Here is a 13530-nt window from a genome sequence, read left to right on the forward strand (position 1 = left end):
AACTGGACACAATATTCCAGATGAGGTCTCACCAGGGCAGAGCAGAGGGGCAGGAGAACCTCTCTGACCTACTGACCACCCCCTTCTAATCCCCCCAGGTCCCATTGCCCTTCCTGGCCACAAGGGCCCAGTGCTGGCCCATGGTCACCCTGCTGTCCCCAGGACCCCCAGGTCCCTTTCCCCTACACTGCTCTCTAACAGGTCATTCCCCAGCCTATACTGGAACCTGGGGTTGTTCCTGCCCAGATGCAAGACTCTGCACTTTCCCTTGTTATATTTCATTAAATTTTTCCCTGCCCAACTCTCCCGCCTGTCCAGGTCTCTGGATGGCAGCACAGCCTCTGGCGTGTCAGCCACTCCTCCCAGCTTGGTGTCATCAGCAAACTTGCTGACAGTCACTCTATTCCCTCATCCAAGTCACTGATGAATATATCGAACAATATTGGCCCCAGTACCGACCCCTGAGGCACTCCACTAGACACCGGCCTCCAACCAGACTCTGCCCCATTGACCACGACTCTCTGGCTTCTCTCCTTCAGCCAGTTCACTGTCCACCTCACTACCCGACCGCCCAGTCCACACTTCCTCAGTTTAGCTGTGAGGATGCTGTGGGAGACGGTGTCAAATGCTTTGCTGAAGTCAAGGTAGACCACATCCACCGCTCTGCCACCATCAATCCACCTTGTTACGTCTTCATAAAAGGCGATGAGGTTGGTCAAGCAGGACTTCCCCTTGGTGAAGCCATGCTGACTGCCCCTGAGGACCCTCTTATCCTTGATATGCCTTGAGATGGCACCAAGGATAAGGTGTTCCATCACTTTCCCAGGGATGGAGGTGAGGCTGACCGGTCTATAGTTGCCCAGGTCCTCCTTCTTGCCCTTTTTGAGGACTGGAGTGACATTTGCTTTCCTCCAGTCCTCAGGCACCTCTCCCGTTTCCCACGACTTGGCAAAGATTGGGCAACAACTCTTACCACTACATTTCAGATCTGTGTAGCTGAGAGCCATGCTGGCAATAATAACTGCAGGATATAATCTTACACGGAGTTCTTTGGGAATGGTGAATCCTGAGAAGGGCATGGGGCTGTTGGGATGGCAGCCAGGACAGGGAACAGCAGCCGGAGGATTCCTGTAGCTGCTGCAGCAAAGGGAAGAGCTGTGTCTGCTGGTGCAAAGTGAGAGGAGCTCCCTGGCTGCAGACAGGTCTCTGCTTTAGCAAATGAGGATCACAGGTACATGTTCGAAGCTAACAGCTGTAACTGCACTAGAGGTCACAGTTACTAGGCCACGCCTTGTAAAATGGAATCTACATACGTGCTTTACCACTCCAGTATTTCAGCCTCGATTAAACCTGTTCTGCGGTGATGGTTCGTTAGAGTGCACTGAAGCAGCTGTGGCAGGAACGTGTCCTGGGGCGCTGGTGTCAGACACAACAGCCATAACTGGGCAGCAGCACCTCGGGCTGTTTCAGCTGGGGCTTGTCTGGTCATGCGAAAAGCAAAACTCTGTCGAGAGAAGCTATGAGAATTGCTCCTTAGTTGCTAAGATGGTCATTTCTGTGGAAGAAGTGGCCTAGAGCCTCTACACTGTTACTCATAATAAAAGCGAGGTTGGATCTAACACAGCTACAGCCAGACATATCGATGTTACATCAAGCGCAGGGTTTGGGGATACCCCTGTCTGCATTGAGAGTCGACCCACACACTACAAAAACAGCATAAGGATGAGTCAGGCTGCGCGCACAGCTTCCAGAATGGACAGCCTCGAGCACATGTGGATGGTAATTCCCCAAATCTGGGAGTTCAAATTTGACTACACTGCTCAGTGGATGAGCCTCTGCCGTTGCTGTATCATGGCTCCCTGTGCTTAATGCTGAGTGACCCATCACTGCTCTTTGTCCACCAAAGGGCTTCCTTCCAGCTAAACACTGTCAGAAAAACCAGCTGTGTATCACCGCAGTGCCCGACAGTGCTGCATCTCTGCAGACACAAGGGCCAACAGCTCCTTTACCGTGAGAGCCGTTTTGTGCTGGGACTCGTGGAAAAGGCCACCCAGCTCCAGTTGCAGTGAAGTCTCCCCCAACACAAAGCTCTCAGCTATCTGCAGCTCCGTGCATCATGGTGGGTGGAATGTCCATCAGAGGGGAGCCCTGTGCCATTCCTTATCGACACATGGCCTCGCAGAACAGAAGTGGTTATGTCACCTGTTCCTTACTCCTGGTGTGAGGCATCCACCAGCATCTCTTGGCGCTGTTTGTATCACAGAATATGCCGCTCCTGTTCCCAGAAGGACCCCGCTACCTGTATCTTCAACGCCCGAGCCTGTTCCCTTCCACGAATGTGCTGACGTGACCACTCCAGCCTGTCCCACCTGATCACTAATGTTTCGTGCCTTTCTGGGATACTCAGACCCTGCTTGTCACCATGAGGTTTATGTGCAGTAGGGGTGGGTGGGCAGGTGCCTTCCCATAAAGACAGGCCTAGAATCAAGCCAAATTCAGCGAAATGCCACTGGCTGTACAAGCACTGGCAGTGACTGGTGGGTGGGTCTCCCGAACTCGGTCCTTGGCAGGTGTGATGTGCTGAGGACGTGCCAGTGCAGCACGTGCCCCTGAGCAGCAGGCACTGTGCACAGCAGCGCAGACACCGGCATCCGCTCCCCAAGGCACGTACCAGTAGTACCCTGTTATGAAATATCTGTTGTGGTGCCTGCTGAGAGAAAAGCTTCCTTTTCTATCGAGGGGACAGAAAACTTTTTCTATTTTGTTCACTTCTCTACCATGTTGCTGCTCGGTTTTCTTTCGTGGCTTAGCGAAATTCCTGCATCGTAATTACCATCACCAGTGTGATCGCTGTTTTCCAGGACAGATCGAACACACACTGGGGGTGTTGGCCACCCCCTCCCATCGCCTCTCCTGTCCTTGGGGCCCTGTTGTGTGCAGCAAGCAGGACGCCCAGGAGCAGGTTAGCTGGGACAGTGGGGGGAAACTGCCTGTTGGGATGTGTCGGATGCTATCCTTCGGTCACCAGACCAATTCTGTCTCCAGTTACTGCCTCCATGGGCTGCATTATCTCCTCCATAGCACAGAAGTGGTTCCAGCCATTTGATTCTAGATGTAATAGCTCAAGTGCTCTGATTTACACTCTTCTAGCAAGGGGAGCCCTGCTTTCACCAGCCCCTGGATGGGCCTGGAATAGCTGTCCTCTGGCACCTCTGCCCCGTGTGAATGCTCTTTCCCACCCCTTTGCTCATGTCACCCTCAAACTCCTCAGGTCTCAAACTTTAATTGAATCAGTGACCTCCAGGCTCCTCTCAGGCCAGCTGCCCTTCACCCAGCACCAAGTGGAATCACCTGTCACAGGTGCGTGTAGGTCCCGTCCTGGGGCAGCTGCGCTGCTGTATAACCAGCCCCAGGCCCTGGCTGTTTGCTCTGTCAGGGCTGGCTCTGCAGGGGCTGGGATGAGTGCGGGGGCTGGCAAGACGCGTGCCCGTGCTCCTGCCTCGGGGGACGGGAAGCCGAGGAAGAAGTGCAAGAGAAAGGAAACCTACTCAGTCTACATCTACAAAGTGCTGAAGCAGGTGAGTAAATGTTTCTCTTCTGCTAGAAACTCTTTCACATGTAAAGCTACTTCTGCCCATCGCATCTTAACTGTATAAAGAGGAAGGAAAACCTGCTTTTCAGTGGGGTAAGAGTGGGTGGGCACAGAGAGCCCCAGGCGAGTGTGGGAACCGCCTGTGTGGGGCGCTTGGGGCAGGAGGGAAGAGGTGGCTCTAGATCAGAAAGGGTTTCCTAGGGAGAACAAGCTCCAGTGTGTGATTCTGCCTGAATAAATAATTGAGCAGAAGTCAATGTGGCAAGAACAGCTGCTCTTGGCCCTGAGACTTTCTGGTAACTTCTGCTGGGAGATGAACTGGGGCCTGCGCTCCCCAGGGGTGACTGGTGTGTGAGACGGTGCTTGGCTCCCCTCTGGCAGGTGCGTCCAGACATTGGCATCTCCTCGAAGGCCATGAGCATCATGAACTCCTTCATCAGCGACATCTTCGAGCGGCTGGCGCTGGAGGCCTCGCACCTGGCCCAGTACAGCCAGCGCTCCACCATCACCAGCCGCGAGGTGCAGACGGCCGCCAGGCTGCTGCTGCCCGGCGAGCTGGCCAAGCACGCGGTGTGCGAGGGCACCAAGGCCGTCACCGAGCACACCGGCAGCGACTGACCGCCCGGGCCCACTAAAGTCCCGCAGCGGCGGCCGCGCCCCGTCTGTCATGGCGCCGCGGGGGGGGCGCGGTCGCCATGGAGACCGCGCGGTTGCCTGGCGACGGGCGCGCGCGGCGGGGGCCGGGCCGGCGGGGCGCTGGGCGGCCGCTCTGGCAGGCGGGCCCGGGCCGCTGGGTGAGCGCGCCGCCCGCCCCGCGCCTGGGCCCCGGGGGCGGCCCAGCGGGGCTGCGCTTCGTCCCGGCGGGCGCCGGCCTGTCCGCGGGAGCTGCCGCCGGGCCGCCTCAGCACGGCCCGGGACGAGGGGCCCGGGGCGAGGGGCCGGGCGGGCTCCGCCGCGGGCGGGCGCTCAGCTCCCGGGGGCAGCTCTAGCGGCGCAGCGGCGGGCGCTTGGGCTGGGGGGCCCGCGGGGCCGGGCCGGGCGGCTCCATCCTGCCCGGCCCTCCCGCTGACGCGGTGCGGAGCGGCCGCGCCGGGTGCTGCCGCAGCGCGGGGAGAGCGACGGGCCGGGCTCCCCTCCTTGGCTCCCTCCCCGCCGGGTGCGGCTCCGGCGGCTCGGCCTGGGCAGGCGGCCAGAGGAGGCGGCGCTGCGGGAGCCGGCCGGGCTGCCAGCGAGCAGGCGTGAATTGCCGTCGGAGCTGAAGCAGGAAGGATGCCGGAGCTCCAGAGCGGACGTGCTCTCGGCGCCGCGGGGAGCGCTGGCCTGGACCGTGTGCTGGATCGGTCTCAGCTGGAGATCCAGAGACAGGGCTGAGCACCAGTCTGTTGTGTTTATCATAGGGTGCTGGTCGAATTACGTTTCACGTGCTCATCTTTAAGGAAGTTACGGGGAGCCTCAGTGTGTGGGGCACAGCTTGGAAGCTTGACACAAACTGGTGAACTTGCTGTGGTACCCAAATATTCTGCAGTTCTCCAGGAGGGCCTTTCGCAGCTCAAATCTGTAGTCTTGCCACTTTACAATGAATAAGGGTGAGCCAGCCACCGGAATTGCAAGCTGGTTGCTATTGAGGTCTTGTCCTTATCAAAAATATGATGACCAGATAGAAAGCCTCTGTGTTTGTCACACTTCAAAGGAGGTAAACTGTAAGTAAAGTTTTCTGTCAAAGTAATTTCAAGAAGGTGAAGGGCAAGGTAAAATGTTATGTTTTCTTAAGCCTTTTCAGATGTTTATAGGTTAGGACCTGTTGATGAAGTAAGCTCAAAGTTGGACTGAAAATCAAACGTGGTTCAGAGAAAGCTGCAGCAGGGGTGTTGGAGGGTGGTGTAACAAATCTAGCGTAGATGGTAAGTGGAAAACCCTTGCTTGGCTGCAAGCGTAAAGAGAGGTTAAAAGCATCTGCAGATAATAGAGAAGTGAATTCAAGATTCTACATATAAACAACAACAACAAAATCTTGGAATGATGGAGTACACAGTAAGTACAGAAATACAATCTGTTTCTAATAAACTTTTTTCTGTTTGATTAAAAAAAAATTATTGAAACAAACAAAAAGCCACTTCTTTGTTCATTTGTAGGTAAAAAAAAAAACCAAACCAAACCAACCCCCTGTTAAGTAGCAGCTAAATGGGACAACTGCTTCAAGATCAGTACATCTGTAACTTTTACCAGGGCTGTAGTTCTCTGATCTGCCAGCATTTATTAAAAAAAAAAAAAAAGAGAGAGAGTAAAGTAGCAGGAAATAGTAACGGATCAGGGAGGAAATGTTTCACTGAGAAAGGAGGATGGCTTGGTTAGCTGTGGATCTGGGCAAAATAAAGGAAACCTGCTCTAAGACTTGATAACAAGGGGTTGGAATATCATTAATTGAAGTGGTTTATGTAGAGTATATTTTATTTTACTAAATAACGGGTTTGATAGTGCCACAGACTTGTCATTTATAATTTTTAGAAAGATTCACTTTGGCTTTAATTAGCTCTATATGTTGGCTATAGAGCACCCAATAGGTTGATTTCTCTGGGCTGTTCCAGCCCTCAGCAAGCTGTTAACAGATCCACAAATGGGGACTTTCCTCCTTGTGAGTCCTGCAGGAGCTGATGTTCAGTGTTAGGCAATTGGAAAGGCAACACCTGTTGGCTGCCTGCAAATAGATGTCTAAAAACACACAAAATGTCTTTAACCTTTGCATCATAAATTGTGAGGCTGTTTGAATTGTGGCCAGCTGGATTATTTGGCAGGGCTGGATGCATGGCTGCTGTTTGGAAAAACCAAATACAACCAGGAGCAAAGACTACAGGACATGCTTGTGGAGAGCTGGGGTCATTCTGGGAAGGAGGGTGGGTTCTCTCACAGTTCTCCAGGCTCCTTATTTCAGTTTTCAGGGTCCTGATTGCTAAAAGCTAGTGTTGCCTTTGAATTTCCTGCTGTTCTTCCCCAGGTGCTTCTCTACTGTGCTCTGCACCAGCCTGGGTTATCTGTGTGCTGGTTACCAGTTTTTACCAGTCAGAGCAGAGACTAAATCCCCCCGTGTTGGCGCAGCACAGTTAGCAGTGAGTAGAGGGCTTTTTTTCCTTATGTTTATAAACTGTTTTCAAAGATGTTTTGGTTTTTCTGGTGAGTTGTGGGGTTTGGCGGCTGTTCGGGGTTTCTGTTTCAGGTGGAGGAGGAAGAAACAGTTCAAAAGGAGCTGGACTGACAGGAGGAACAAAGGGTATTTTCTTTTTAGGACTTGTGGACCTCATCTCTTCTTTCTTCCAGTGGCTTTGGAGAGGCAACTTTGTCCCGCGGGGCTGTAAACGGGGCTGGGACTGAGTGTCCTGTGCTCTGCCCTGGGCCACCGAGCAGAGTCCGTCTGTCCCGCGGAGCCTGTGCAGCCCACAGGCCCGAGCGCTGTGACCGGAGTGGCGGAGCAGGTGCGACCTCCGGGCGGTGCCGGGACAGCCTGGCTGCCCCGGGGTGCAGCGCTTCTCGGGGTGCGCAGGGCTGTTCCCGCACCGAGCTGCCGCCTCAGGTCTGTGGTGGAGGGAAGATGAGGGCGGTGTTCTGGGTGGAGATGCGGTAAACATCCTTTGCCAGCTTCACAATGGAACGGGACGCCTGGTTCTAAGGTCTTTTGGTGACAGCAGAGACTGGGGTAGGAGTGTCGGGCGGAACCAGAGCTGTGGTAGGTCCCAGGCGATAGTATGTGGGGTGATGCGGGGAAAAATTTAATGAAATATAACAAGGGGAAATGTAGAGTCTTGCATCTGGGCAGGAACAACCCCAGGTTCCAGTACAGGTTGGGGAATGACCTGTTAGAGAGCAGTGTAGGGGAAAGGGACCTGGGGGTCCTGGGGACAGCAGGGTGACCATGAGCCAGCACTGGGCCCTTGTGGCCAGGAAGGGCAATGGGACCTGGGGGGATTAGAAGGGGGTGGTCAGTAGGTCAGAGAGGTTCTCCTTCCCCTCTGCTCTGCCCTGGTGAGACCTCATCTGGAATATTGTGTCCAGTTCTGGGCCCCTCAGTTCCAGAAGGACAGGGAACTGCTGGAGAGAGTCCAGCGCAGGGCCACAAAGATGATTAAGGGAGTGGAGCCTCTCCCTTATGAGGAAAGGCTGAGGGAGCTGGGGCTCTTTAGCTTGGAGAAGAGGAGACTGAGGGGTGACCTCATCAATGTTTATAAATATATAAAGGGTGGGTGTCAGGAGGATGGAGCCAGGCTCTTCTCGGTGACAACCAACAGTAAGACAAGGGGTAATGGGTTCAAGCTGGAACACAAGAGGTTCCACTTAAATTTGAGAAGAAACTCCTTCTCAGTGAGGGTGACGGAACACTGGAACAGGCTGCCCAGGGAGGTTGTGGAGTCTCCTTCTCTGCAGACATTCCAACCCGCCTGGATGCCTTCCTGTGTAACCTCACCTGGGTGTTCCTGCTCCGGCGGGGGGATTGGACTGGATGATCTTTCGAGGTCCCTTCCAATCCCTAACATTCTGTGATTCTGTGATCTGGACTCCACAAGGCTTATGAGGTGATGCTGAGTCTTCAGAGCTATGGAGCTGTGACAGGGGCTTGTCTCTGGTCAGGCTCAGCCTGGGTCAGTGGGGTGGCCAGACAAGGTGTCCGTGATGCTCCTGGAGAAGTACAGGAGGCAGCGGAGCATGGCTGAGTGTCGCCTGCGGTCCCAGCCCTGCTGCTCTGGCGGGGGGAGGATGAGGTTGTACTGGGTGCTGTGTTTCCTTTGGACTGTAGGACACTGAGTTCTGCTTTCTTCTTTGTAGTGCCTGCCTGCCAGCTGGACCTGGTCCTGAGCACAGGTGTTGGAGCAGCATCTCTCCCAACTGGGCTGTACTTTCATTTGCTGTGGCCCTTGCAGCCGGTTGTGCCGTGGGGAGCGGCTGCAGCTGGTGCTGAGCAGCTGTGTCAGGACTGCTGGTAGGCCAGTTCATCGGGAGACCTGGCTGGACGTGGAATGTCGGAGAAAGGCCCGGGAGAGTCCAGGCAAAGAGTGGGGCTGTGAGCAGGCTGCTGTTTGCATCTCCAAGGTGAGCAGTCCATCTCCTGGCCAGGTCTGTTCTATTGCTCCCTAGGCCACAGTGTCTGCCTTTGCTCCTCCTTTCCAGCAGTGCTCCCATGTCCCTAGTCCTGGGATATGCAGTTGTGCTTTTTGTGGAGTGGAGAGTGTTTGTGAAGAGCTTGCATCTGCAGTTCTGCTTCTGCCCTGGAGGTGGTTCTCTTTGACTGCCTGATGTCAAGTGTATTTCTGCTGCGTGGGCTGGTGCTGCCCAGCTCCGCAGGCTGCAGTGGACCATGCACCTTCCCTTGGTGGCACCCGCTTCTCTGAGCAGGTGACTGCCCGTCTGTGCAGCGGAGGTGCTGATTTACGGTGCGATGAGGGGCTGTCTCCTAAAAGTGTCTGGCAGAGCATCCAGCTCTGGGTGAGCCTGAGAGGAGCAACGCTTGAGTCTCCAGTGCAGCATTTTGTGCATCCTGCTTCATGTCTCCCCCATCTCCACACACAGTTTTTTCCCCTCCCTTTAAAGGCCAGGAGGATGGAGTTAGTCATTGGCCTCATATCTCTCTTACCACCTCCCTGTGTCTCCTCATAGAGCTGGAAGGGCAGCCTGTGGTGCAGATGCACCGAGCTGGAGAGGCAGAAGGAGACGATTGCTCTTGGAATGGTGAGTTCTGCACTGAACCTGCCCAGATTGTGGGTTTTTTGCATTTGCCATCTGGGGGTAGGCTCATCTTTCACTGTGCAGGAGCTGTGGTACGTTTCCCCACAGTCCATCCCCACGCAGCTGCCCTGATACACCTGCGCAAGATGTCACATGCAGTTGCCCTTTCCTGAGGGGTCGCTCTGCACGCTTGTCTTGGATTGCATTTTGTGTGGATGGCTTCACAGCCCAGCTTCTTCCAGACTGGGCTGATGGATCCGTGCCCTGTTTGTGCTGTGATGCTCTAGTGGCTCAGGTGAGATCTGAGTGATGTTGCTTTGCTAGGAGGGATAGAGTGTGCCAACCAGCAGGGATTCACAAGGAATTGGTCACTGTGAGAATGACCTAAAATGACTCGGGTCACAGTAAAAAGCAAATCTGAACTCTGAGCCCATGCAGGCACTCTTCCAAAGTGTCTTGGGACAGCCTTGGTCCATGTGAGTCTCTTTCCAGGTCTGCCTGTGTCCTTGCAAGTCTCCCAGTGAGTTCTTAGTACTGCAGCACTGTCATGTTGCATGTCCCTCGCCCCCATGTCTATGTCCATAGACTGGTTCTTACCAAGTTATACGTGCCCATGGGGTAGAAGCAATCTTTTTTTTTTTTAATTTGTCTGCCTCAGTTCACTCTTCAGACCCCTCAAAAAGAACACTATAGTGTGACAAAGTGAATCAAAATGTTCATAAAAAAATATCAGTAGAGGCTGTTTTCTGTTTTCCTTTTGAATTAAGAGGGTATGCTGTTTTCTCTTGCAGGGCAGGGGACCATGAGCCAGAGCATCTCTCTGGTCTGTGATGAGTGGTGCAGGTTTGAGGAGAGGAAGCTCTTTGGGAGATGGTGCTGGCACCAGCGCACAGAGCTCTGTGCGTTTCCATCCCGTGCTGCTGTGTCCCTCGGCAGCGGTGCTGCCAGGTGGCTGCCCTGGTGCATCGTTAGACACTGTTCCAAATAGCATGGGCAGGAATGGTTCAGCACTTGGAGGTAAATAAGCTGCTGATGGATGGCTCTGGTGATGCCAAAGCTGTTAACATGTGAACCTCTGAAGTGCAGCCAGGGTTCCAGCGAGGGACTCTCATCCTCTCTGCGCTCAGCTGCTGGTGTGTGGGGACGGCGCTGGTCTCTGTCCCTGTTCTGGTTTGCTCCGGGTAGGCTGTTGTCTCTGCGCACTGGTAGCTCTGGGTCTGTAACTCACGGCAGACCAGACTCCCAGCCTGCGGAACGGGACGTGGTGGTGATCAGAGGTTGGGCAGACACTCCCTGTGAGCACACATGTCGTGTCTGGGGCTCTGTTCTCCCTGATGCTGACAGCTCTGTAATGGGACTGAGGAGCTGTTCTCCATCTCTGTTTTTGCCAGCAAGGATTGTTGCAAATAGTTTGTTTCCTTGTTTGTTCTCTCTTCGTACTCTGTTCACTCTGGAGTCCTGAGTGTAGCCAAAAATAATGCTGTTTGCTTCATCTCCCCTCCTTGGGATTGTGCAGTCGGGGTGGGGGAGATATTCACAAGTTAATTGGGTGAAAAAGCACATCTTATTTGATATCTGTAATTTTTCAGGGCCATATAACAATGGGGGCCAGAAGCCATCCTTGTTCTAGTGCGCTCTCCTTGTATTACCTGCTGCTAAACCTGTGGGGAGACTGAAAGACCTGCTGCCTGGTGAGGTCCTCTCTGATCCCTGTGCCTGAAGATGCAGCCAGGGACTGTTAGAGCCCCAGTGACCAGCTCGTGGTGTCCCCAGTGCTGACAAGCTTGGAACAGGGCAGAGTGCTTTGCTGGGGCCTGGGGACAGAAATGGGATGGGGACAAAGTGTGCTCTCACCTGAGCGTTTTGCATTGGGCTGGGCTCGGGACAGTCACCTAGCGGTACCCTGCGTGGTCCCCAGGTGGGAGGAGGATGCTTTCGTGTGGCCCCATGCAGGGCGTGGGGCTGGAGAAGAGGGTGACATGGGCAGAGTGGCCCCATGAGGAATGGCTGCTGCAGGCCACACGCCGTTTTCCCATTAGCGAGTGTTTAGTTCAGCGTTTTAAATAATTGTGTCCTCAGAATGATATTTAAAATCCATTTGGGAGGCAATGAGGCGGGAAAGTGCCTGTGCCATTGTGATGACGCTGCGCGGGCCGTGCCACACATGCATATTACAAACTCGTTACAGGCTCGTTTACACGCACACTGCTACTCCCCACACAACCTCTTTCTGATGCTCCTAATGTTTCTTCCCCACCATGGTTGCTTCTGCGTGGTACTCAGGAGAAATGTACTTGATAAGGCAGGCCTAGTGTCATCTGCAGCACGAGGAGCAGGGGGCATGGCCACAGCAGTTGGGTGCTGGCCTTTGAGTGGGATGTGTGGGGCGTGCTTGGTGATGGGACTGTCTCTCAAATGTCCCGTCCTTCACCTGTGCTTCATGCTCAATGCAGCACTGTGCTTATTTCTGACAAGCCCTTGCACTTGTGTCATTGCAGGCTCCAGATCCTGCAGCCCCAAGGCTTTCGGCTGCTGTGCCCTGGGCACCGCTGGGAGGAGAGCTGCAGCGCCTGTGCCAGGCTGACTGTGGAGCTGAGCACCAGCAAGTGCTCCTGAGTGTCCCCAGGAAGCTGCGCGAGCTGGGAGGACGAGGCACAAGGGAGCAGATGGAGCAGTTCAGCCGCGGTTCCCCAAGTGCTGGTTAGTAGCTGAAGGGCAGGGTGGCTTTGCTGCTGTCCCTCTATCCCCATCCCCTCTGCTGCATGGGCACCCACCACTGTCCTCCCAGCCTGTGCAGAATAGAAAACTGTGTGGTGTTACAAAGCTCCTGATACTGCTTCATCATTGTCCTGTTGGCCTTGATGGTGTGAGCAGTATTCCATTTTCTACCCTTGTCCTCTCCTTCCTGATCACGTTCAGTCCCTTCTAGCCAGAGTCCCAGCTCTAGTTTTGTGTGGTGCCACCTCGTGACCCACTGTTGGGGCGAGGATCAAGCCCCCAGGTATACTTAATGGCATGTTGGGTTCTGACATCTGTTCCCCTTGCACAGTGACCTTGCTGCCTGCTTTCCTGAGTAGGAAATGGATGGCTCTAGCATCCTTGTCTCACAAAAGACTGTGCAGATATGAGGTCAAAAACAAACCTGGAGTAGGGGCAGAGATTGTCAAATCAGAGGGTGAAGGGCAGGGTATGAAACACGAGGCCTATCTGTGATTGTGGCAGCAAATGTTCTCAGGAGGTGGAATTTTCCCCTGTCCTGCCCAAGCGCTGGTGAGCCTGAATTTCCAGTGTGTCTGGGAAATGTATGTGGTGGAATGGCTCAGGATGGAGGGGCTGGGTCCCACAGGGGGACCCAAGGGGGTCCCACCAAGGGGGTGCTAACTGTGTAATCTGGGGCAAGGAGGCACTTTGCACTGAGCTGGGATGTGCTGCCATCATCTGTGTTCCTGCCAGCAACCGATGGCTGCCCAACAACAATGTGCTGCCCAAGTCAGGGGGCTGCACGCTGCAGTTGGGAAGGGACTGGAGCTGCTGCAAATGCAACACAGATCAAGGAAACAAACTGATACTTAATCAGTGGAACTTTGCAGGTCTTATATGTGTGTGTTTGTAGATGGTTTATATGTGGCATGTTGCCCTGGTTGTTCCCTCCCTCTGCATGCGCCTGCAAGCAGCAAGGCTTCAGCTGAAACCTTAACTTTGCTTTCAGAGAATACGACTGTCTGTGGTGGGTTTCATAGAATCACAGAATAGTTTGGGTTGAAGGGCCCTTCCCAGCCCCTCCAGTGCCCCCCTGCCATGGGCAGGGACATCTGCACCAGCTCAGGTTGCTCAGAGCCCCGTCCAGCCTGGCCTGGGATGGCTCCAGGGATGGTTCAGCCACCACCTCTCTGGCCAACCTGGGTCAGGCTCTCACCACCCTCAGGGCAACAATTCCTTCCTCATGTCCGGCCTGAATCTCTCTCCTTTAGTTTAAAACTATTAGGCCTTGTCCTATCTATTTTATTTTACAGGACATGTTTCGCCTTCTACACAAAAGGCTTTGGATATCTGCTCTCCACTTGCCACTTCTTGTGGCTACAGCTGCGGTGCAAGAGGCATGAGCACATCTTGGGCTTCCCATTGCTCGCTTACTAACACGTCTTGCTATGGATGGTGGGCAGTGCCAAATGCAGGCATTTGCATAGGGTGCTTGGCTTTCCAGCAGGCTTAACAGTAAAACAAAACCA

The 13530-nt window shown here is 54.2% G+C and overlaps 1 protein-coding gene across 1 annotated transcript; it reads left to right on the forward strand.

The window, feature by feature from the left end:
- Positions 1-3458: 3458 nt before the first annotated feature.
- Positions 3459-4210, forward strand: LOC135986326 (late histone H2B.L4). The gene is made up of 2 exons (XM_065630299.1): positions 3459-3578; positions 3974-4210. The coding sequence occupies exons 1-2, from the start codon at positions 3459-3461 to the stop codon at positions 4208-4210; spliced, it is 357 nt and encodes a 118-aa protein (XP_065486371.1).
- Positions 4211-13530: the final 9320 nt, after the last annotated feature.

This window comes from Caloenas nicobarica, chromosome 2 (genome assembly GCF_036013445.1).
Source record: "Caloenas nicobarica isolate bCalNic1 chromosome 2, bCalNic1.hap1, whole genome shotgun sequence".
NCBI lineage: Eukaryota > Metazoa > Chordata > Aves > Columbiformes > Columbidae > Caloenas > Caloenas nicobarica.

Excerpts from the sequence above, each read along its gene's own strand:
- LOC135986326 (XM_065630299.1), top strand. The coding sequence starts at position 3,459 with ATGAGTGCGGGGGCTGGCAAGACGCGTGCCCGTGCTCCTGCCTCGGGG. Across the intron at positions 3,579-3,973 it reads TCTACAAAGTGCTGAAGCAG|GTGCGTCCAGACATTGGCAT; the intron begins GTGAGTAAATGT and ends CCCCTCTGGCAG.